General features: G+C 38.6%; 1 protein-coding gene across 2 annotated transcripts in view; it reads right to left on the reverse strand.

Annotated features, from left to right (window-relative positions):
• Positions 1-24,556, reverse strand: part of F8 (coagulation factor VIII) — a 127,620-nt gene that overhangs the window by 59,313 nt on the left and 43,751 nt on the right. For both annotated transcript variants that reach the window (XM_030305332.1, XM_030305330.1), the window contains exons 5-12: positions 23,678-23,746; positions 19,643-19,720; positions 17,801-18,022; positions 15,499-15,760; positions 15,047-15,218; positions 13,715-13,808; positions 8,694-8,908; positions 6,389-6,539 (exon numbers count right to left, since the gene is read on the reverse strand). In XM_030305332.1, coding sequence (XP_030161192.1) covers positions 6,389-6,539; positions 8,694-8,908; positions 13,715-13,808; positions 15,047-15,218; positions 15,499-15,760; positions 17,801-18,022; positions 19,643-19,720; positions 23,678-23,746 — 1,263 coding nt within the window. The remainder of the gene's footprint in view (positions 1-6,388; positions 6,540-8,693; positions 8,909-13,714; positions 13,809-15,046; positions 15,219-15,498; positions 15,761-17,800; positions 18,023-19,642; positions 19,721-23,677; positions 23,747-24,556) is intronic.

The raw sequence follows: 24,556 nt of genomic DNA on the forward strand, positions 1-24,556 counted from the left end.
GGTTGTCGTGGTATGATGAAAAATAATGACGGGTTAAGCCCATTACCTTATTCCCAAGGAGAGGTAGCGCTATACTTTCCATAACAGTACATCGCTAGTACTTGGTCACCTAGCTCCCAGTCGCAAAGCGAGAAGAGTCATAGACTTTAACCCTCCGCGAACTGGAGAGGGAAATGCTACAAAAGACGGCCTTGATTTATACAATTGGAATACTGGCTGCCAATTAGATAATTGTATTGTAGCAATGTTAAAGTTTTTCAAAAAATATCTGTACTCATAGTGAATGCAAAATGAAGTATTATGAGATAAAACAGCATGATGTCTGCAACCTGTTCTGAATTGGAAAATAAGCAATAAAAGTATATGGAGAAAAAAGAGAATAATACAGTAAATAAGGAAAAATATTAAAAATTAGTGAATCGGGGAGCCTGGGTGGCTCAGTTGGTCAAGCGTCCAACTTTGGCTCAGGTCATGATCTCGTGGTTTGTGAGTTCAAGCCCTGATTTGGGCTGTGTGCTGACAGCTCAGAGTCTGGAGCCTGCTTCGTATTCTGGGTCTCCTCCTCTCTCTGCCCCTCCCATGCTCATGCTCTGTCTCTCTCTGTCTCTTAATAATAAATAAATGTTTTAAAAAAATTAATGAATTTGGGTAAAAGGTATATGGGAGTTCTCTATAATATTCTTGTAGAAGTTCTGTAAGTTTGAAATTATTTCTAAATAAAAAGCTAAACAAAAGTAACAGTGACTTTCTTCTATAAAGGGAATTATTTCTGAAAGCCTCTTCCATACATCTATCTATCTATCTATTCAATAAGTGCCTGTCTATTCTGCAGAGTGGTTCACAAATCTACTAAGCAATGCTCAGACTCTAGCTGAGGGCAACTAAGCGAGAATCAAATTTCTTGCCCTACAAAGCATTAAAAGATATCATAAGTCTATTGTAATTGAAGGTGTGGTCATCCACAGGTATACATGAATATGTCAATCAGAATATAGAGTCCAGAAAGAGATACAGATATACATGGGAATTTAATACGTGATAAAGGCAGCATTTCAAACTGGTAGCAAAAGAGAATGAGCTATTTGCTAAATGCTGATGGAAAATATGACTATTCATTTATTTTTTAAAGGTTATTTATTTATTTATTTATTTATTTTGAGAGAGAGAGAGAGAGAGAGAGCATGTGAACAGGGGAGGGGCCAAGAGAGAGGAGAGAGACAGAATCTCAAGTAGGCTCTGTACTGTCAGTGTGGGCCTGACGCAAGGCTTGAACCCACGAACTGCGAGATCATGACCTGAGCCGAAACCAAGAGTCAGATGCTTAACTGACTGAGCCACCCAGGCACCCTGAAAATATGACTATTCATATGGAACAACAAAAGACTCTGAATAGCCAAAACAATCTTGAGAAAGAACAAAGCTGGGGGCAATCACAATGGCTGATTTCAGGCTACACTACAAAGTTGTAGTAATTAAAGCAGTATGGTACTGGCACAAAAATAGTCATAGACCAATGGAAGAGAATCAAAAGCCCAGAAATATATCTTTAAGTATACGGCCAACTAATATTTGACAAAGCAATCAAAAATATTCAATGAGGGGGCTCCTGGGTGGCTCAGTCGGTTAAGTATCCGACTCTTTTGGTTTCAGCTCAGGTCACGATCTCACAGTTTGCAAGATGGAGCCCCGCATCGGGCTCTGTGCTGACAGCAGGGAACCTGCTTGGGATTCTCTCTCTCCCTCTCTCTCTCTGCCCTTCCCCTGCTCACACGCTTGCTTGTGCTCTCTCTCCCTCTTTCAAAAGAAATAAATTTTAAAAAAGAATATTCGATGAGGAAAGGGTAATGCCTTCAATAAGTGGTGCTGGGAAAACTGAATAGGCATCTGGAGAAGAAAGAAACTGAACCCTTACACCCTACACAAAAATTAACCTGAAATGCATTAAAGACTTAAACATAAGACCTGAAAGTGTAAAACTCCTACAAACATTGGTTTTGGTGATGATTTTTCTCGATATGACACCAAAAGCACAAGCAACAAAGGAAAAATTAACAAGTGGGATGACATGAAACTAAGAAGCTTCTGCACAGCAAAAGAAACAATCAACAAAATGAAAAGGCAGCCTAAGGAATAGGAGAAAATATCTGCAAATCATTTATCTGGTAAGGGCTTAATATCCAAAATATATAATGAACTCATAAAACTCAATAACAAAAAAAACCCTCTGATTTTTAAAAAGGGCAGAGGAAGGTGTCCCTGGGTGGTTCAGTTGGTTAAGCATCCAACTGTTGGTTGGTCAATGGGTACATGAAAAGATGCTCATCATCATTAATCATTAGGGAAATGTGATCATTAGTAAAATAGATCAGACAGAGACAGAAAGACAAACAGTGTATGATTCCACTTATATGTGGAATCTAAGAAAGCTGAATTCATAGAAACAGAGAGTATAATGGTGGTTACCAGGAGGGCGGTGGGGGAAATGGGGAGATGTTGGTCAAAGGGTACAAAATATCAGTTATAAGACAAGTTCTGGGGATCTAATTTACAGCATGGTGATTATAGTTAATAATACTGTATTATGTACTTGAAAGTTGCTAAGAGAGTAGATCTGAAATGTTCTCACTAGAAAAAAGAAATGATAATTATGTGACATGATGGAGGTGTCAGCTGACAGTATGGTGGTGATCATTTTGCAATAGATAAGTATATCAAATAAACATGTTGTACACCTTAAACTTACACAATGTTATATGTCAATTATATTTCTGGAATATCTGGAAATGAAACAAGGCAAAGAACAACCTCAGACTTTGTATGAAGGGCAGTATTTTAAGAGTAATCCTCCCCAGGGGCACCTGGGTGGCTCAATTGGTTGAGTGTCTGACTCTTGGTTTTGGCTCAGGTCATGATCTCATGGTTCATGGGTTTGAGCCATGCATCTAACAGCTGAGAGCGTGGAGCCTGCTTGGGATTTTCTGTCCCTCTCTCTCTGCCCCTCCCCCCTCTATCAAATAAATAAAACTTAAAGAGCAATTGTCCCCAAAAGTAAATAGAAGTGTGCATAACTTCCAAAATAGTAAAGGAAAAAGATGGAGTTTAAAAATAGCTTAATCAAAAAAGCAACAAAGGAGAAAAAAATGAAAAATTCAGAAAAAATAGGAAACACAAAATCCGATAGTACCAATAAATCCCATGCAATGGGCTACATGCCCCCCGTAGGAGAGAGATGGTCAGATTGGACTTGAAAAAGTAGAACATATATTCCTTCTCTAGACTTGTATTGCCACATTTTCTTGACATAACTTACATAGTTTTGTTTTTGAAACAAAGTGGGAATAAAGTGATAGAGATATGATTAGAAATACTGAGGAAAGAGCCCTAGCCCAGAATGATTAGAACATATCACATTGCCTTGAAAACATATCACTCTCTACATATATATACATACATGTCTATGCTTTCTCTCTTGTGGTCATTATTTACTTTACAAAAATGAGGTCATATTACATATACTTTTTCTGCATCTGCATTAGGTTATTCAACAATACTTAACAGAAATTGCTTTAAGTAGCTGGGTACAGCTCTGATCCATTCTTTTTAATGGCTTCATGATATTTCATATTATGGGTGTGCCACAATATATTGAAACATCCCTCTAATGATAGGCATTACCTTTGACTTTAGTTTATTTGTTTTAGGCACTATAAACACTGCTACAATACATCCCTGTACATCTGTCCTTATGTACTGGTGTTTTACTCCCATGAGATATATCCCAGCAGTAGGAATGTTGGATCAAAAGGTATATATATTTAATTCTAAAAATTTACATAGTAAAATTGGTTCTTATTTGGAGCACAGTTCTGTGAGTTTCAGCACATACACCAATGTGTGTAGCCACGAGGACAATCAGGATACAGAACATCTCATTCAACACGGAAAACTCCATTGTACTGGAGCCCTTCATTGCAGAGAATCAAGCTCCGGCTCCACCCAAGCTCTGACAACCACTATTCTATTTTCCATCCTTCCCCAGAATGCCCTTGTAAATGAAATAACACAGTATGCCACCTTTTGTGACTGGATATTATCACTCAGCTTAATGCCTTCAGGGTTCATTCATGTTTTGTGTATCAATGTTCATTCTGTTTTATTGCTGAGTATTCAAGTGTGTGGATGTACCACAGTTTGTTTAACCATTTGCCTACTGTGGGACATTTTGATTGTTTCTAAGTTTTTAAAAATAAAACCTGGCATATTTGTTCCCCAGGGGTCCATTTTCAAGAAGCTAAAGGCAAAGGTGGGAAAGGGGAGGTTTCCTCCCCGTTTACTCTCTCCCTCATTGTGTTTTCCCCAGGGGATAGAAATGGTGTGGACCCCCAAACCTACCCAAATAAAATCCCAAAAAACTGAGTTTCCAAAAAGTTACAGCATCTTAATTCCTCGTATTAAGGGGAAAGGAGACAGAGGGAAGGAGGTCCCTGGTTTGGGGGGAGACTCCCCTAGTTTGGTGGGATATTCCTCCCCACTTTGAATTGCTGGCCCAAATGGAACAAGCAAGGGCTACAGCATTCAAGTTTCATCAAAGCCACACATTTTCCTCCCCTGTCTGACCCAAAGATATTCTACATTAAATCTGCATTCATTTCTTCACTTGTAATATGCGTGCTTTGAAATATTTCTAGCTTCCTTCCCCAATTATCTGCTGTTAAGGAATTTCAGTCATCCAGTGGGACAGACAGGGTGAAATGTGCTCATTCCATCTTAACCAGAACCAGAATGGCAAATGCATATATTTTTAATTTTAATGGTTTCAATCAGATCTGTGTCAAAATACTGTACTACTTGTGTACTACCATCGCATGAGCATACCCTTGCGCTCACAAGCCCACGAGTAATAATTGTGTTACTGTCTTATCATTTTGCCAGTCTGATAGGTAGCAAGTGTCACAGCATTGGTATTCTATTTTGCATTTTCCTGTAGTGAGATTGAAATTTTTAAATTATATTGTTGACCACTTTGACTTGTGTGTGTATGTATAAAACACACACATATATGTGTGTATGTAATAGGCTGAACTGCGCTCCTCCCCAAATTCATATGTTGAAGTTCTAACCTCTAGTGTCTCCGAATGTGACTGTGTTCAGAGATCAGGTGTTTAAACAGGTAATTCATCAAATGAGGTCTGAGGGTGGCCCTAAGAACATGAAGTTTGTACCCAGACATGTGCACGCACAGAGGAAAGACCGTGTGAGGATACAGAAAGTGGCCATCAACAAGTCAACAGGCCCCTTCTGCTGACACCCAGATGTCAGATCTTTAGCCTCCAAAACTGTGACGAAGTAACCGTCTGCCATGAAGTCACTCAGTCTGTGGTCCTTTAAAGGTTAGGGTAGGCCTTGCAGACTAACACAATATATATATGTGTTCATATATGGTTATATAATCATGGAGAAAATACGTTTTAACATGAGCTATTAGAATATGGAATCCTTAGTGGGAAGGTATAGTTTGGGAGGAAATAGATAAAAGGGAGGAGGCAGCCAAATAAACATAAAAAAATCATGTTGTGTACCTTAAATATATATAATTTTTATTCATCAGTTCTACCTCAATAAAGCTAGAAAAAAAGATTTCTTTTTAATGTACAGAGTCTTGATTAATTTGACTGTAGCTAGCAATGGGTTTACATGTCTAAAATTGCATTCCCTTTGTAGTTCATGTGTAACTTACCAATTGAATGCATTAAAATAATTTTTAAAATTTTAGTTTTAGGAGCACCTGGGTGGCTCAGCTGGTTGAGCGTCTGACTCTTGATTTTGGCTGAGGTCATGACCCCGGGGTCCTGGGATTGAGCCCTATGTCAGGCTCTGCACTGAGCATGGAGCCTGCTTAAGATTCTTTTTGTCTCTCTCCCTCACTTGTGCTCTCTCTCTCTCACTAAAAAGAAAAATAATAAATAAATAAATACATACATAAATACATAAATAAATAAATACAATTTTAGTTTTAAGTAATCTCCACACCCAACGAGGGGCTCAAACTTACAACCTTGAGATCAGAGGTTGTATGCTCTACCAGTGCCCCACATGCATTTTATATTAAGGATGGATTATGCATATTTGGATAAATGAAAGTTGTGTCTTATTTGATTTATTCCTTAAGAATAAAGTTCTCTGAATGCTTGATATCTTCTAAAAGACAAAAGCGTATGCATTATATGATCACATTTATGTACTTACAGAAAACTGTGTATGTTCATATGTAACAATTTTTAAGGAAATAAGACTCTTGCCTGGCATATCAATTAATCTGGACATCAATTTGGTGGCTTCAGTTTTCCTTTATCCATCACCCACTGGACTCAAGTGCTGCTTTACTTACTGTGCATGATGTTAGAGACCTGGAGCTCCGGGTCGTGGGGTGGCACTGCATCTGCATTCGGGAGGAAGCGCTTCATATTCTCTGCGAGGTACCAGCTTTGGTTCTCATCAAATACAGAAAACAGGATGACGTTTCTCTTGTCTGACATCATCTGTTAATTGTACATATTGAAAGAAAGAAATGCTATGAGTCTTGTTAGGTAGGAATTAGCAGTCTGCACGAAGTGATGGCATACATGTGCTATATCTATACTGAATCCTTTGGCTCAATTCCATTTCTCCCTAAGGTCACTATTATGGCACATACCAGGGCCTGGGGGGAGGAGCAGGTGCTGCAAACAGTGAGTATATGTTTAGAGCAGATGTGCCCTCAAGGCAAGAGGGTGACTGGACCCACCAACTTAGTTTCTTCTGGACCCAAAGTCAAATGCTGACTGATTTTTTGGTACAGTCTGCAGCCTCATTTCCTCCAAGTTCAGATTAGAGGATTTTCATTCTTTAAAGACTCAAGTGATTATTCAGTGTTTTTCTTAAACAAGTTAGTCAAATCAAGTAAGATTAATGCCTCTCCTAAAATTCCGACAGGCAAGTGTCCTTCCACAAAGCTACCAATCTATAAAAAAATAAAAACAGAAAACAGAAATCAAATAACAAAGTTAAAATGGACCATAAAATGTTAACTAACACAAATATCTTAACTTTTCTGTTTATTTTTTAAAAAAAAATTTTTAACGTTTATTTTATTTACTTTTGAGACAGAGAGAGACAGAGCATGAACAGGGGAGGATCAGGGAGAGAGGGAGACACAGAATCTGGAACAGGCTCCAGGCTCTGAGCTGTTGGCACAGAGCCCAACGCGGGGCTCGAACTCACAGACCGCGAGATCATGACCTGAGCCGAAGTGGGATGCTTAACCAACTGAGCCACCCAGGCACCCCTATGTTTATTTTTTTTTAACATTTATTCATTTTTGGGAGACAGAGACAGAGCACGAATGGGGGAGGGGCAGAGAGAGGAGACACAGAATCTGAAGCAGGCTCCAGGCTCTGAGCTGTCAGTACACAGCCCAACGCGGGGCTTGAATTCACAAACCGTGAGATCATGACCTGAGCCGAAGTTGGATGCTTAACTGACAGAGCCACCCAGGTGCCCCTTAAGTTTTCTGTTTAAAAGTTTTAAAGTTCTTTTCAGAAAAGCAGTTTTTATATGAACCAAAATTAGGAGTTAGTACTTGTTAACTGAATTTGTTAAGACTTACTGTGTGAACTTCACTAGTAGGTGTAAATTTCAATTTGCATAACCTAGCACTACAGAAACCAAAATGCTGAGGGGAGAATGCTGGAAAATAATACAGGTACATTTCAGTCCTTTTTCAAAAACTAGTAGAAAAACTATAATTATGAAAACAAAATTCAGGGGTGGTACTTGACCAAATTTTTGCCTCTTCGATTTGTGTGCCACATGTTTTAAAATCCACATGCTTTATTCCCTAAATAAATGAAATGTTCTCAGACTAGTACAAATCCTATGTTTCATACATAACCACATAGACATGTAGTCAAGCCTCAGCAATATGGCACTGAGTTATTCTGGATCCAGGCAATGAGCTTTTGACAAGCATTAGGCTTTTCTTATTCAGACAACTCAACCTTACTTTTTTAAAGCAGCGTAAGTGGTCTAAATTTTCAACATTTCTGAAAGATCTTATATCTTTTCCTGTATTTTGCTCGACAAATATTTATGGAACCCCTACTACATGCCATGCGCTATGCTAGACACTGCACATGTGTTAATTTTGAGTCACCCGTGATGAGACATCCAGGGGAGAAGGCTACACTATGATATACATTTGTGGGGCATCTAAATATGGGTGGTAGCTCAGCATGTAAAAATGAGCAAGACCACCTATAGAAAGTGGAATTAAATTTTTTTAAGTTTTATTTATTTAAGTAATCTCTACACCCAATGACGGGCTCGAACTCATGACCCCGAAAGTCACGTGCCCTTCTGACTGAGCCGGCCAAGAACCCCCAGAAAGTGGAATTCTAGGCTGGGAATGAGTATTATAGAAATATTCTAGAGTCCAGGCTCTCCTATCCCTCCAGCAGGCAAGTTTATTACACCAAACTAAATTCAATAACAGCTGTGAAAAACCCAGCTCATTTCTTTTATTGGCCAATATTGCAAACTACTGTTTTTTCTGGAGGCTATTAGGGGACATACACTGAGAGAGTATAACAAATATCTAGAAGTTCATATTCATCATCGGTCCATCAAACCCAGGGCTTGGAAAGAGAAGAACTCACCTGGTTTCCTCTTTGATCTACAGACCCTTTGTAGCATATGAGGAGAGGGCCAATGAGTCCTGAAGCTAGATCTCTCTCTGGATTAATGAAGCTCGAGTAATATCGAGTCAGGCACCGAGGATCTGATTTAGTCGGCCCATCTTCTACAGTCACTGTCCATTTATACTTGAATATCTCTCCTGGCATAATTGGCATATCTTTCAAATGTTTCATACCTATCCATACCCAAACCACAAAATCTCTTGATTAGATTATAACAAACCACATTTTAGTAAATCATGTTGTTATTTCAAGGGCTCTACAAATTTATATGTACATATCACGTTTCTTAATAAATTGAAACTAAATTTTCACCTATTATAAGTTTAAGATTCATGCAATTGTTTTACAGTAAAAGTGGATCCAGGACTTCAAGTTATATTACAAAGCTGTAGTGATTAAAACAGTATGGTACTGGCACAAAAACAGACATATAGATCATTGGAACAGAATACAACACCCAGAAATGAACCCACAACTATATGGTCAATTAATCTTTGACAAAGCAGGAAAGAATATCCAATGGGAAAAAGACTGTCTCTTCAACAAATGGTGTTGGGAGACCTGGACAGCAACATGCAAAGCAATGAAACTGTACCACCTTCTTACACCAGACACAAAAAATAAATTCAAAATAGATTAAAGAGCTAAATGTGAGACCTGAAGCCTATAAAAATCCTAGAAGAGAGGACAGGCAGTAACCTCTTTGACATTGGCCATAGCAACTTTCTTCTAGGTAAGTTCCCTGAGGCAAAGAGATGAAATAAAAAATGGACTGTTGGGACCTCATCAAGATTAAAAAGCTTCTGTACAGCAAAGGAAACACTCAACAAAACTAAAAGACAATTGATGCAATGGGAGAAGATATTTGCAAATGATTTAACAGATAAGGGGTTAGTATACAAAATCTATAAAGAACTTATCAAACTCAACAGCCAAAAAGTGAATCATCCAATTAAAAAATGGACAGAAGACATGAATAGACACTTCTCCAAAGAAAACATCCAGATGGCCAACAGACACATGAAAAGATGCTCAACATCACTCATTATCAGGGAAATACAAATCAAAACCACATTCAGATACCACCTCACACCTGTCAGAATGGCTAGTATCAAAAAGAAAAGAAATAATGGGTGTTGGAGAGGAGGTAGAGAAAGAGGAGCCCTCTTGCACTGTTGGTGCAAATGCAAACTGGTGCAGCCACCCTGGAAAACAGTATGGAGGTTCTTCAAAAAATAAAAATAGAACTACCCTATGATCCAACAGTTGCACTACCGGGCATTTACCTAAAGGATACAAAACACTAATTCAAAGGAATACATGCACCCCTATGTTTATAGCAGCATTATTGACAATTGCCAAGATATGAAAGTAGCCCAAGTGTCCACTGATAGATGAATGGATAAAGAAGATGTGATGTGTGCATGTGTGTGTGTGTGTGTGTGTGTGTGTGTGTGTAAAATGTAGTATTATTCAGGTATAAAAAAATGAAGTCTTGCCACTTGCAAAGAGATGGATGGAGCTAGAGAGTATTATGCTAAGTGAAATAAGTCAGAAAAAGACAAATACCATATGGTTTTACTCAAATGTGGAATTTAAGAAAACAAAAAAAAATAGGGGAAGAGAGAGAGAGAGAGAGAGAGAGAGAGAGAGAGAAACAGACTCTTAACTACAGAGAACAAACTGATGGTTACCAGAGGGGAGGTGAAGGGATGGGTGAAATAGGTGATGGGGATTATGAAGTGCACCTGTCGTATGAGTGCTGGGTGATGTATGGAAGTGTTGAATCACTAAATTGTACACCTGAAACTAATATAACAGTGTATGTTAACTAACTAGAATTAAAATAAAAACTTTAAAAAGTGAAAAAAAGAACTTAACAGGTCTGGGGCACCTGGGTGGGTGGCTCAGTCGGTTGAGCGTCCGACTTCGGCTCAGGTTATGATCTCGTGGTTCGTGGGTTCAAGCCCCACATTGGGCTCTGTGCTGACAGCTCAGAGCCTGGACCCTGTTTCAGATTGTGTGTCTCCCTCTCTCTCTGCCCCACCCCCAATCATGCTCTGTCTCTCTAAAATAAATAAGTGTTAAAAAAATTTTAAAAAAGAAATGAACAGGTCTGTCCACCATTACATAGAATAGATATTATTAAATGTTTATAATAAATAACTGAAAATCTATGAAGAAGAAAAAAATACCAAGTGCTTAAAGAAATAGAGACATCAAAACCACAGTGGTAAGCTATAGTTGGTAATCCAGTTGACTCTGAGAATTTCAGGCCTGAATATATTCCAAAGGACTGCTCACTGAAGTTTTTTTTATGTTTATTTATTTTTGAGACAGAGAGACAGAGCATCAGTGGGGGAGGAGCAGAAAGAGAGGGAGACACAGAATCCGAAGCAGGCTCCAGGCTCTGAGCTGTTAGCACAGAGCCTGACGTGGGGCTTGAATTCAGGAATGGAGAGATCATGACCTGAGCCGAAGTGGGACTCTTAACTGACTGAGCCACCCAGGCGCCCCTGCTCACTGAAGTTTTAACTCACATATTGTATAAAGAGATGTGGTATCCAAATAATGCCGCAACAAACATAGGAGTACATATATCTTTTCAAATTAGTGTTTTCATTTCCTTTGTGTAGATACTCAATAGTGGAATTATTAGATTATATGGTGTTTCAATTTTAAATTTTTTGAGGAACCTCCACACTGTACCAATTTACATTCCTAACTAATAGTATATGTGGGTTCCTTTTTCTCTACATCCTCTCCAACACTTGTTATTTTTCATCTTTTTTATTTTAGCCCTTCTAAGATATAAGGTGATATCTCATTTTGGTTTTGATTTGCATTTTCCTGATGATTAGTGATGTTGAGCATCTTTTCATGTGTCTGTTGGCCATCTGTATGTCCATTCTTTGAAAAAATGTCTACTCAGGTTCTCTGCCCATTTTTTTTAATTGTATTATTTATATTTTTGGTGTTGAGTTGTAGAAGTTCTTTATATGTTTTGGATATTAACCCCTTATTGGGTATATCATTTGCAAATATCTTGTCCCATTCAGTAGGTTGTCTTTTTGTTTTGTTGATGGTTTCCTTTGATGTGCAGAAACTTTTTATTTTGATGTAGTTCCAACAGTTGTTGTTTCGCTTTTGTTTCCCTTGCCTGAGGCTGAATAAAAAAACACAGGAAACAGTAAGTATTGGCGAGGATACGGAGAGAAAGGAACTCTCATGTACTGTTCGTGGGAATACAAAGTGGCATAGCTACTGTAGAAAACAGTATGGAAATTCCTCAAAAAGTTAAAAATGGAATTACCATATGATCCAGTCATTCCACTACTGTGTATTTACCCAAAGAAAATGAAAACACTAATTGGAAGATATATGCACCCCTATGTTTATTGCAGCATTATTTACAATAGTTAAGATATGGATGCAACCCAAGTGCCCATCAATTAAATGAATGAATAAAGAAGATGTGGTACACACACACACACACACACACACACACACACACACACAATGAATTATCACTCAGCCATAAAAAGGAATGAAATCTTGCCATTTTCAATGACATGGATGGAGCTAGAGAGTATATAATGTTAAATGAAAAAAGTCATTCAGAGACAAATACCATATGATTTCACTCATATGTGGAATCTAAGAAACAAAACAAAAGAGCAAAGTGAAAAAGAGAGGGAGAGAAACCAAGAAACAGACTCAACCATAGAGAACAGACTGATGGTTACCAGAGGGGAGTTGGATAGAGGGATAGGTGAAGTAGGTGATGGGGATTAAGGAGTGCACTTGTCGTGATGAGCACCAGGTGTTGTATAGAAGTGTTGAATCACTATATAGTAAACCTGAAACTAAGATTACACTCTTAACTATACTGGAATTAAAATTTAAAAATAAAATTTAAAAAACATTGAGACACCTCTTTTCACCCACAAGATTGGCAGGATTTTTAAAAACTGTCCATGTCTAGATATCAATAATGTGGGAAATTACACTTTCATATATGACTGGTAGGACTGTGAATTATAACTTTATTTGGGGGCAAAAGTCTGGCTATCTATTAAAAATAAAAATATGTATACTGTGACTTAGAAATTCCAGTTTGAGGTCAGTGAACTTCAAGATAGGTCAATAGAAACTATCCAACCTACAGATGAGAGGGAGAAAGAAAAAAATATGATGAAAACATTAAGGTATGTAGGACAATACCAAGAGGTCAAACATTCTTGTAATTAGAGACCTGGGAAAGGGGATAGAGAATAGGGTAAAAAATTTATTTAAAGAAATAATGACCACAATCTTTCCAAATTTGTAAAAACAAATGTACAGATCCTGGAAGATCAGTAAACCCCAAACAGGATAAATATGAAGAAAATCACAGCCAGAGAAAAATAACCTCCAGGGGAAGAATAATTCAATGGAATCAAAACTCAGCTATTACGAATGCCAGAAGATTGTCAAATAATATTTGGAAAGTACTAAAAGGAAAAAAAAACCACCTCTGAACCCAGAATTCTATGTCCGGCAAAATTAGCCTTCAAAAGTGAAGACAAAATAAAGACATTTTCAAATAAGATAAAATGAAGAGAATCTATTTCCAGCATACTTGCACCATAAGGAATGCTAAAGGAAATTCTTCAGATTGAAGAGAAGTGATCTGAATGGAAGTGCTGCATTGGTAATAGTAAATAGGTAAATATGAAGAAATATTTTTTCCTCATAATTGTCTAAAACTACATATGACCATTTAAAGCAAAAAATTATAGCATTTTCTTATGTGTATTGGTAAGTATATAGATGTAATCCATATGGAAATTATAGCATACAGGATAGGGGGGTGATAGATGTGTCTACATCATACATAGCAGCTGGGGCGAAGGCCAGTATAATGTTAGTGCTGTTGAGGCTATGACCTCATCCATATCTACAGGTAAGCGAACTTAGATGACTGAGGTGACACTTACCTTTAGGCAATCTCCCTGAGTACAAAGGACTGACGTCAGTGATTCCATGAGGGTAGATGTTATATGGTCGGCTTGCTTGATTTTTAAATATAATCTGCAAGTAAAAGTGAAATAGAAGACCAAGTCTTAAAAGGGCCAGGATCAACTAGTGTGGCCCATCTCCAGAAGACAAAAGCTGCCTTATGTCCATACTGTAGGGGTTTGAGCCCACATAAAGCTCAAAACATTTGTTCTTTCTGTATAACTGCTCAGATAGTCACTTAGGTTTTTCACTAAAGGCCCCTTTCCATTTCTTTACAGTTATTTCACTTGTTCAGGAAGTATTCTTTGCACCTTCTCAAACTAATTGAAATTGAATGTCTGCTGAGGACACTGCTTCTTTTCAGCCTTTTCCCACCATTTGGGCCCTAGTTCCCCAACAGCTGAGAGGAAAACAGTGACTCAGGTGATAAAATTCTTCACTGAATGAGCAGGGACAACTAGGATGACAGCACTCTCAACTGCCCCAGGATATATGCTGGCAATCATTCCCCTAGCTTAGGGCCCCCTGATATACATATGAAGGGTCTCATGACTACTAAACGATAATAAATGGAGTTTCCCTAGCAACAGCTAGCCCCTTAAGGTCCTGGAAACCTTGTTTCCAAAATTTCTTAGAGACTTACTCTATCCCTGACCCCCACCGAACCTGAGGGTATATAATCAGTTACCCATTACAACCCCAGTGCAGCTCTTCCTGCCCACAGGTCCTGTCCACATGCTTTAATAAAGTCACATTTTTGCACCAAAGGCGCCTTCAAGAATTTTCTTGGCCATCAGCTCTGGACCACCCCACCATCACCCTAAAACTTCATTACTGTTAGGTTTTCCTAGAAATTCACCTTCCCACTTACTTAGTTGACTAATATCTGCTTCCAGATTCTCACTGTCAAGTGCTTCTGTTTTCACTGAGAAAAGAGAGTACTCACCCTCCCGCCATCAAATCTACCCACCTATGTGCATATATGGCCACATTCCCTCCTGCGAAAATCACCTCCTATCTAATGACAACATCTCTTCTGTTGTACTACTACACAATAAGGCTGCAGCATCTTCCATTATGGAAACTTCCTTTTGGAACAGAATAGTCACTTAACTGACTAAGCCACCCAGGTGCCCCAATATACTCATATTTTTAAAACAAATTTATAGTCCACATTTATCTGTGTAACATTTATGATTTTTAGACGATCATATCCATTGGAGACAAGGCTAAATTATGAAGCTTTTAGATACTCAAAATTCTCCAGACTTTGTCTTCTGACCCAACCTTGTATCTCCTCCTCAACTTACCAACAGTGTGTCTCCAACTTCTCCATAAAGTAAAGGTCCTAGGATTCCTGATTCATACTGAATAGCTTCACGAGTCTTAAATGTTTCATCTGTGTATGCCATAAATCGAACTTTTTTGTACTTCCTACCAATCCGCTGAGGACCACTGTTCAAATATAGATGTTTATAACTTCTGCATGAGACACAAATAGATGACATGTTGGGATGCAGAGTTCTAGGTAGGGACAGGTGGCTAAAATCCAGCTCTAAAACAGCTCATGAGATTTAATCAAGGGAAGGAGGGAGAAAAATACAAGTATCCCTGATACTTAGCTACGTTAATAGGGCTATATTATTTGATTCCATATCTGTACTTAATCCCAACCATGGCTTGAGGATTTGTTGTTTTGAACAATTGGGAAGAACTTTTTGAAAATGAGGAAGAGTTCATACCAAGAGTCAAAGGTGCTTACCTGTCAATGGGGGTGGGGGCCGAGGGAGCATAGTCCCAGTCCTCCTCTTCGGCGGCAATATAGTGGATCCAAGTTTTAGGATGCTTCTTGGCAACTGAGCGGATTTGAATAAAGGGAGAAGGGCTGTCGCCATCAAACCTAACCATGTCCATGTCAGAATCATAAAGATCATCATCATAATCTTCCTCTTTTTCATTAGTTTTCATCCGTAGCTGGGGTTCCTCTGGGCAGCTATCTACTTTGACATAAGCTTCCATGCCATCTGTAGTCAGACAAATCAAACAATGTCAGATTCCTACAAGACTCTGGCCTTCAAGACCCTCTCCTAAGTGTTTTCTTCTCCACGCCAGTACTCTTCTTTGCCACTCTCCTACAGGGATTACCTCCCCCATAGCTGTTCCTTGTTGCTTTCTTCCTATATGGTCTTTGCACTCACTGTTTCCCTTCAGCCAGACTCTCCTCCAATCTATGTTTTATCCCTTTTCCAACACTCACTCATTTGCTCTTACAATATATATGAATATTTCCCTTGTGGTATTGGCTCTGAGCCTATCACTCCCCAACTCCCAAATTATAAACGAGCAGACTTGACACACTGAGTATTTTCAGCATGTGGTTGCCTAGGTCAGACCAACTCCCCACTCCTCCAGTTACCTATGATTTCTATATGTATTCCATTGAATCATGATACAAACCACCGATTTAATAAGTTTATCAGGAAAAATGTCAGTATAGATATAAATTTCAAGAAACATTCCAAGTTCGTAAAAACATGGAAAGGTACAACTTAGAGCTAAGGAAATATGTCATATATTTTAAGAGCATGTCTGTCTGTGACTAGTTGCGAGCCCTAAAGCAATCTCATCTCTGGCTTTAAAAATGTGGATGGCAATACCTCCTTCCCAGTCTATGCCACAGGCTGTTCCGAAGCTCAATCCAAAGAAGGGGGGCCTGTTTACTGGGTGATGGGGAACAGGGTAGCTCTCAGGAGCGGCAGACAGCTAGTGTTTAAACTAGTTCATGTGGCTTCAAACGTTATTTATTCTAGGTCTACAGATGAAAAGTTTTATCTGAGGTCCAACAAGACAAAGCATTTTTCTGCAAAATGTGGATTAAAATCAGTGGAAACAAGTCAAAATAATAAAACAAAACATAAACCCTTCAAACTAGATAGTGACCAACCTGCATACAAATAAATAACCTATTCCTGTTGTGTGCCCAGTAGGATATCCTTTGCCCCCTAATGTCTTATCAAAAGTCCCCCAAACATGATGTAACAGATGGGGAAAAGAGGTCCCATTCTTCATCATTATAGAGGACTATAGACAAGGCTACTCACTGAACATAAGGGGGAAATAGTGGAAGTGTGGCAAGATCCAATCTCTTCTCCAAGGCAAACAAGGAATCTGAAGAGAGCATTAATACAAGAGTGGTAGGAACAAACGAGTGCTGAGTGCTGTTAGACATGAAACATTAGGCCTCCTCAACATGTTTCTCCAACAGCCCTCAATAGCCACAAGAGGGAACTAGGCAAGGAGTGATGTTACATTGATGCGAGTTGAGGAGTTAGTGGAGTAAACACACAAGACAGCAAATGGGGGTGGGATGATCGTGTTATATGAATTTTCACAGGCTGTAGCTCCCAATGAGGTTACATTAACAATAATTTGAAAGTGTAAGCACTGTTGCCCCAACTCACTTAGATGGGACCTTTGGCCCTTCGCAAAGTCCTCATCAAGACGTCTTTGAAAACCTCATGTGGTGTGTCACCTATGCTTGGCAACTTCCACTCGCAGCGTGTCACCTCCTACCAGGTGCTGACAGAGCACCTCCGTGTACACGAGGAGTGTGGGCTTTCATGCTGAGAACTGCAGTATCGTCTTGTCTTTGCTATTTACTGCTCTCGGCATCACTACTGCTATCCTACAACCTAGGTGACTTATTTCCTTACATTTCTCATAAAACATCTCTTCGGCTATGACCTGCAATGTCTCTCTCCATGGTATTGAGGCCTAGTTAATGGGATCAGGCTGGGAAACCAATACTGTACTGTCTTCCTCCCTTTCACCACAGCATTCATTCCTAAAATATCTCCCCTCCCTCTATCATAGTCATTTAGACTAAAAATTCACCAGTACTACTAACACTCAAGCCCTCTTACGTTCAAGGTGAAATCTTTACTCTGAAAACTGACAACTAGGGCACCTCAGTTGAGTTCTAACATAATCTTATACTGGACAGTGGACACTAAAAGAAGAGCTGAATATGTATAGTACTCATTTTTAAGATCAACAGATATTACCATGCTGGTGGGAAGAGATGTGACAAAACAGTAGAAACTGGCCAAGGTCCATCAGGAATGTCTGAGCAGTGAGGAAAGTTATTGGTGAGATCTCCAAGGAGGCCTGGCGGTGGTTTCTGATGAGAAATGTGTGACCTTCAAGAAAAATTGAGTGCACTTCGGGGGTGGTGCCCATTCCAATCACATGCCAATAGACTGATTTCTTGTGGCATCCAGTCAGACCTATAAAGTAGAAATAAGATAGTTATGGTCAGCAAGTAGAGAATTTGAAAGGGAAAATGCTGTCTAGGATAGGATGGACAAACTGACCTTCAAATTTTATTACTGACTTGGAATAAAACTTTCCAAGGAGGCTAGGGTACTGCCAAACCAACAGCTCTCACCAAGGTCACCCACCAGTGAGTGCCATGCTGCTAAATCCAATGGACCATTTTCAGCCACCTGAACCTGTTGACCATTCATTCCTTCTTGAAATTCTCTTCCTCCCTCGATCTCTGTGCCAACACCTCTCTGGGCTTTGTTCCCCTGTTGTTTAGACAGCTCCTTCTGTCTCCTTTCCTGACTCCTCAGTAAATTACAGATCACCTAGGATTCACCCCTAGCCCTTATTCTCTTATTGACCAATATTTTCTCCTTGAAAAATATCAAAATTATTCTTTTTACTATGCTCACTTCTCACATCCAACCTGATACCAGTTATGGCAATATAATTAATAACACTAATATTTACTGAGCACTTATTTTATATCAAACACTATCCAAACTATTTTACAAGTAACTCATTCACTCCCTCCAGTAACCATATGAATGTAGAAACTATTGTTATCAGGAGAGGAAACCAATGCCCAGAGAGGTTAATTAACTTGCTCAGATTGGAACCCAAGCAGCCGTATGCTTAGACTCACACTGTTAACTACTAGGGCACAGTTTTCTTGTATTTTGGCTCCCGAATCTTTCAAATATATCTATTTTTCACCATCATCACTATCCCCACCATCTTAATCCAAGCTAGCTACCATTATCTCTTGTCTCCGTGTCAAGTCCCAACTCTGTAGTAAGTCCTAGAAAGCCCTGAATGGTATTGCCAATTTAAGTTTCCTGCTTTTGTTTGTGACCTGTTTGTCCCAGGGGAAGCTTAAACATCTTCTCTTTGTTCTCTGAAATTCCACAATCATAATTTTTTGTGGGAGTCTTTTTAAAATTTATGCTACTGGGAAATTTTTATATGAGGACTCAAATACTTTCATCTATCATTTCTTTGATTTCTGAAATCTGTTTTAAACTGTATTCTCAATCTCTTTTCATTTTCATTTCTGGGAGATTTTCTCTATTCTAACTGCCTTCTATTGAGTTTGTATTTTGAAAACCATATTCCTCATTTTTGTGAGCATACCCTTATTTGGTTATTTCTTTTTCATAAAATCCCATTATTACTTTATTGATGCAGTATCTTCTTGAATCTTTATGAAAATACTAAGTAGACCTTTTGACAAGTTTTGTTCAGTTCTAAGGATTATCTCTTTTTCTTCTGGGATTATTATTTTATTTATCTCTGCATATCCCTTTCATATTTCAGGCTTTCCTTAAATATTTGTTCATCCTTGGCCCCATCTATTTTAAGCAAAAGGAAAGAGAAATCTGTGAGCTCTGTGTACATGGGCAGGCCTTCATTTTTAGGTGACTGGAAAAAGAATCAGCCACTTCAGTTTAAGACCCCACCAGACGCCAGAATTCAGTGGGCTTTCCTCTGGGCATACGGAGCTGTCTGAAGACAACCAGAGGAGAGAGCTGTGGTGGTGAGTGAGGAAGATCCTGAGGATTCTTGAGCACAAATGGACATACCTGGCAGAGACCTGTTGACATAGCCGTTGACCGTGTGCATTTCATGCTGGGCCTGAGCAGATGAGTGCCAGCTTTTTCCTGAGGAGAGAGGAGGCAAATACAAGGCTAGCTCAGTGTCTGTCTCACGAATGACGCTCCATTTCTCCTTCCCTCCGTCCCATGCTGTGAGCAGTCTTTGCCCCCAATCAGTAAGAAAAAGGGAGAAGACAATTACTAAAAGGCAGACATTTCTTGCTCAAATTGATGGTCTCTCCTTATATTTGTCTGACAGTAGATGGGAAGGGATGATGACAAGTGATAACGAGAAGGGAGAATATTGGTTAGTTTGTGCCATGAGGATTTCACTCTATTCATTCACTGACTTATTTGAAAGGGAGCAGACAGGGGTGCCTGGGTGGCTCCCTCGGTTACAGTTAAGCATCTGACTTTGCTTCAGGTCATGATCTCGTGGTTCGTGGGTTCCAGCCCCACGTCATGCTCTGTGCTGACAGCTCAGAGCCTAGAGCCTGCTTCGGATGCTGTGTCTCCCCTTCTCTCTCCCTCTCCCCTGCTTGTGCTCTGTCTCTCTAAAATAAATAAACGTTAAAAAAATTTTAAAAAGGAGCAGATGAAAATCATCGTAGAAAAGGACTCTCAGTCCCTGTCCCTGTCCTAATTGCTTCATTCAGATTGTAGTAATGAAAACCCAAGAACCTGAAAGCTTGCCCACCTCTCCTCTGAAATTAATGAGTGAAAGCACTGTAAATATTATCATGGCACAGCCATCTCCCTGAAGTTGCCCCTTCGTATAAAGGACTAGCAGCTAATACTGAAACTTTCTGAAGCACCCAGCCTTTGTGGGTAATTCTCCTAAGTTCATTTATCTGTTCATCTACTAATTTCTTCATTCATCCAAACGCATTTACTGAGCACTTCTGAGTGCCAGGCACTGCGGACAGAGAAGACACTCTGCCTTCAAAGTGCTTGCAATTTAGCTTAAATAGAGAAGCCAGCAATTATAAGTGAAGAGTAACGTCATAGAGATGAGAACAGGCTTTTACAAAACCAGAGAGAAGAAACTTCACTTCACCTGAAAGGGAAGGGATATAATATCAAAGTATCAGGCAATGATGATTTAGTACGATAAGGAGGAAACTCCTTTGTTTGACTTTCTAGTGGTGTTTTGAAGATGATTATTTTATTGTTTTTTTCAAAAAAGGTTGTGAAATATTATTTGAAGTAGCTAATATAAATACATAGTTGCATTTGCTCTGTTTATTGTAATGTATACTAAATTAATGCAGAACCATAAAGACAATTTCACTCAAATCTACTCACAAATTTGCTTTCTGTATCTTTCATTTCATCTATGTAATATTGTGCTTTAAAAAATTTTTTTTAGCATACATGACATTTTATTTTCTTGATGAGGGGATCTCTATTTTCTTCACCAGAATTGTCATTAATACAAAATCATCAGGGTTTGTATACCAAAAGTTTTCTCCAGGACCTAGTAAGCCTTCCTGTTCAACTGCATTTGTAAATAAACTTGCTGATGTATTAAAAAAAACTGTGGAGGGTCCCATGGGTGGCTCAGTTGGTTAAACATCCAACTTTGGCTCAGTTCATGATCCCACGGTCTGTGGGTTCAAGCCCCGCATCAGGCTCTGTGCTGACAGCTCAGAGTCTGGAGCCTGCTTCAGATTCTGTGTCTTCCTCTCTCTCTGACCATCCCCTGCTTGTTCTCTCTCTCTCTCTCTCTCTTTCTCTTTCTCTCAAAAATAAATAAACATTTAAAAAACTGTGGAAATATATAAAGAGGCATCTAACCCAGACTGGAAGGAAAAGGAAAATCTTCACTTGGTGTGAAGGTGCAGACAGGCTTTCTAGGCAGAGGACACAGCGTCAACAAGGATCTGGATGCAAGAAAACACAGGGCATGTTGCAGGGCAATATAAAATGTGTTCAGCGTGGCCAGCACCTGCACAGTGAGGCAGGAAGAGGGGCCCAGTGAGGCTAGACACATCATCAGTAACAATGGAACGTCAGGGGACAGGAGAAGACAGGGAGACTATTCAGGAGAGAGATGATGGGGTCCTCAGTTCAGAAGAAGCTGTGTAGGAGGATAATGGCTCTATTAGCAGGAGGAGGTAGCAAAAGTTCTGATACTACTGAGGACCTACTCTGTGCCACATAATGTTCTAAGTTACTTAATTGAAATCACTTACATAATCCTCACAACTATCCTATGAAAAAAGTACTATTATTTCGATTTTAAACTTAAGAAAATTGAGACACAGAGAGGTTAAGTAATTTGCAAAGGTATTTAAAAGTAAGAAAGGAAGATAAGAGAGGGTATACTCCTAGAAGCAGACAGTCAATGCTGCTTGCCAAGAGCAGAGATGTGGGGGAAATGGGGAAATGTTGGCTAAAGGCTACAAAATTTCAGTTTTAGGATGAATAAGTTCCAGAGATCTAATGTACAGGCATGATAACTATACTTAATAATACTGTATCAGACACTGAAAATATGCTAAGAGAGTAGATTACAGGTGCACTCATCACACACACAAAATAGTAACTATGTGAGGAGATGGATGTGTTGATCACCTTGACTATAGTAATCACTTTATTATCTTCTGTATATCAAATCATCATGTTGTACCCCTTAAATATGCACTTTTACGAACATTTCCTTTAAAAGACACATGAAAAGATGCTTAAAATTACTAATCATCAAAGGGGCGCCTGGGTGGCTCAGTCGGTTGGGTGTCTGGCTTTGGCTCAGGTCATGATCTCACAGTTTGAGTTTGAGCCCCGTGTCAGGCTTTGTGCTGACAGCTCAGAGCCTCAAGCCTGCTTCGGATTCTGTGTCTCCCCTCTTTCTCTGACCTTCCCCTGCTCGCACTCTCTCTCTCTCTCAAAAATAAACATTAAAAATAAAAAAAAAATACTATTCATCAGGGAAATACAAACGAAAAGTGTAATCACATCAAAAAGACAAGAAATAACAAGTGCTGGTGATGATGTAGAGACAAAGGAACCCTGTTACACTGCTGGCGGGAATGCAAACTGCTGCAGCCACTCTGGAAAACAGCGTAGAGGTTCCTCAACAAGTGAGACATCGAACTGCCCTATGATCCAGTAATTCCACTTCTGGGTATTACCCAAAGAATTCAAAAACACTAACTTGATGGGATACATGCACCCCTATGTTCCCAAGTATAGATTCATACATGACTGGATAAAGAAGATGTGGTATGTATGTATGTATGCATATATATATATATACACACGTATGTGTATGGGTGTACATGTGTGTGTATATATATGTGTGTATACCCACACACGATATATAAAACTTGGCCATAAAAAAGACGGAGATCTTGCCTTTTTGCAGCAACATGGATGGACCTAGAGAGTATTTCAGTTATGTTAAGCAAAATAAGTTAGACAGAGAAAGAGAAATACTATACTATATGGGTTCACTTTTATGTAGAATCTAAAAAACAAAACAAACAAAGCAGAAACAGACCCACAGACACAGAGGACAAACTCGTGGTTGACAGAAGAGGGTACAGGGATGGGTAAATGGGTGAAGGAGGTTAAGAGATACAAACTTCCAGTTATAAAATAAATAGGTCACAGGGATGAAAAGTACAGCACAGGGAATATAGTCAATACTCCTGCAATGCACTCATCATGGTGAGCATTTCATAATGTATATAGGTGAATCACTATGCTGTATACCTGAAACTAATTTAATATATGTCAACTATACTTCAATTAAAAATGTTTTTAAATTTTAAATAAAAAATTTTCTAAAAAAGGAAGAGGTATTTAAAGTTAGAACTAGAAGTCTCTGTTGATGGATTTAATGAAACTCAGGTTGTATTTTTTCTTGAAATTCAGTTTTCTCCCCATCTCTTTCATTCCTGAACAGTTTATGATCTTTCTATAATCTGGACAATAGCAGCCCTCATTCTCGAGTACCAGATTAAATTAATATATGTGATTTGTTTCAGGAGCCCAGGATTCAGACTGCGGCTCACTCACCTTCATCAAATACAGCAAACAGGAGTACAAATTCATGTAAGGTCTGTGTCCTTTCTTCAGCCAGACTTCCTGAAAAAGAAGTGAGAATATTTGTCTTCTATTACAAATCTTATCACAGGAAATCAGCACGAATAGCTGCTTTGTCTCTTCGTCTCCTGTTAACTTTACATAGTATTGCTTCTTGGTGTCAGGCCTTCTGTACCAGTTTTTGTAAAACTGTTTGGGGTAAAGCACTTTTTTTCTCATTTCAAATTTGTTCCAGACCAGTACTTTTGTAAAACATAGGAAAAACAAATTACTGAGAAAATGAAGTTAAAGAGACATACAAAATACAAGTCCATATAATCATATTTCATAAATATGTATGTGTTCAGAACTAACAGAAAAGAGAAAAAGAAAAATTATAAACTGTAAATACTGTTCATAGAAACTGAGCACACAGGCAATTAATATAGTTTCTATTATACTTTTAACTTTTTTAACTTATGCAATTGTAAATACACAAAGCATTATGACCAAAATAATAATTATCAATAATAAACACCTATAATCACAATCTAAATCAACACCATGTATATCAATATTTAAAGTTGTTAATGTAACAAATGAACTTGCTTCATGCTTTAATTATTGAATTTGTCAGTTGTCTTTGTTAGCATTATATTTCTTCATTTGATTGGGAAGTTTTCTTAGCAGGCTTCTTTAAGCAGGAAGATATTTGTTTATGACATTTTCATTTTTCCTTGTACCTTTGACACTTGACAGTAAATCTTAGATTGGACAAAGAAAGTAACTCACCCATACAAAATTAAGATATAGGTAAAGCTGTCTAAAAACATCTTAATTCTTTTTATTTATTTTTAAAACAATCAAATAGTG

Source organism: Lynx canadensis, chromosome X (assembly GCF_007474595.2).
Source record: "Lynx canadensis isolate LIC74 chromosome X, mLynCan4.pri.v2, whole genome shotgun sequence".
Lineage (NCBI taxonomy): Eukaryota > Metazoa > Chordata > Mammalia > Carnivora > Felidae > Lynx > Lynx canadensis.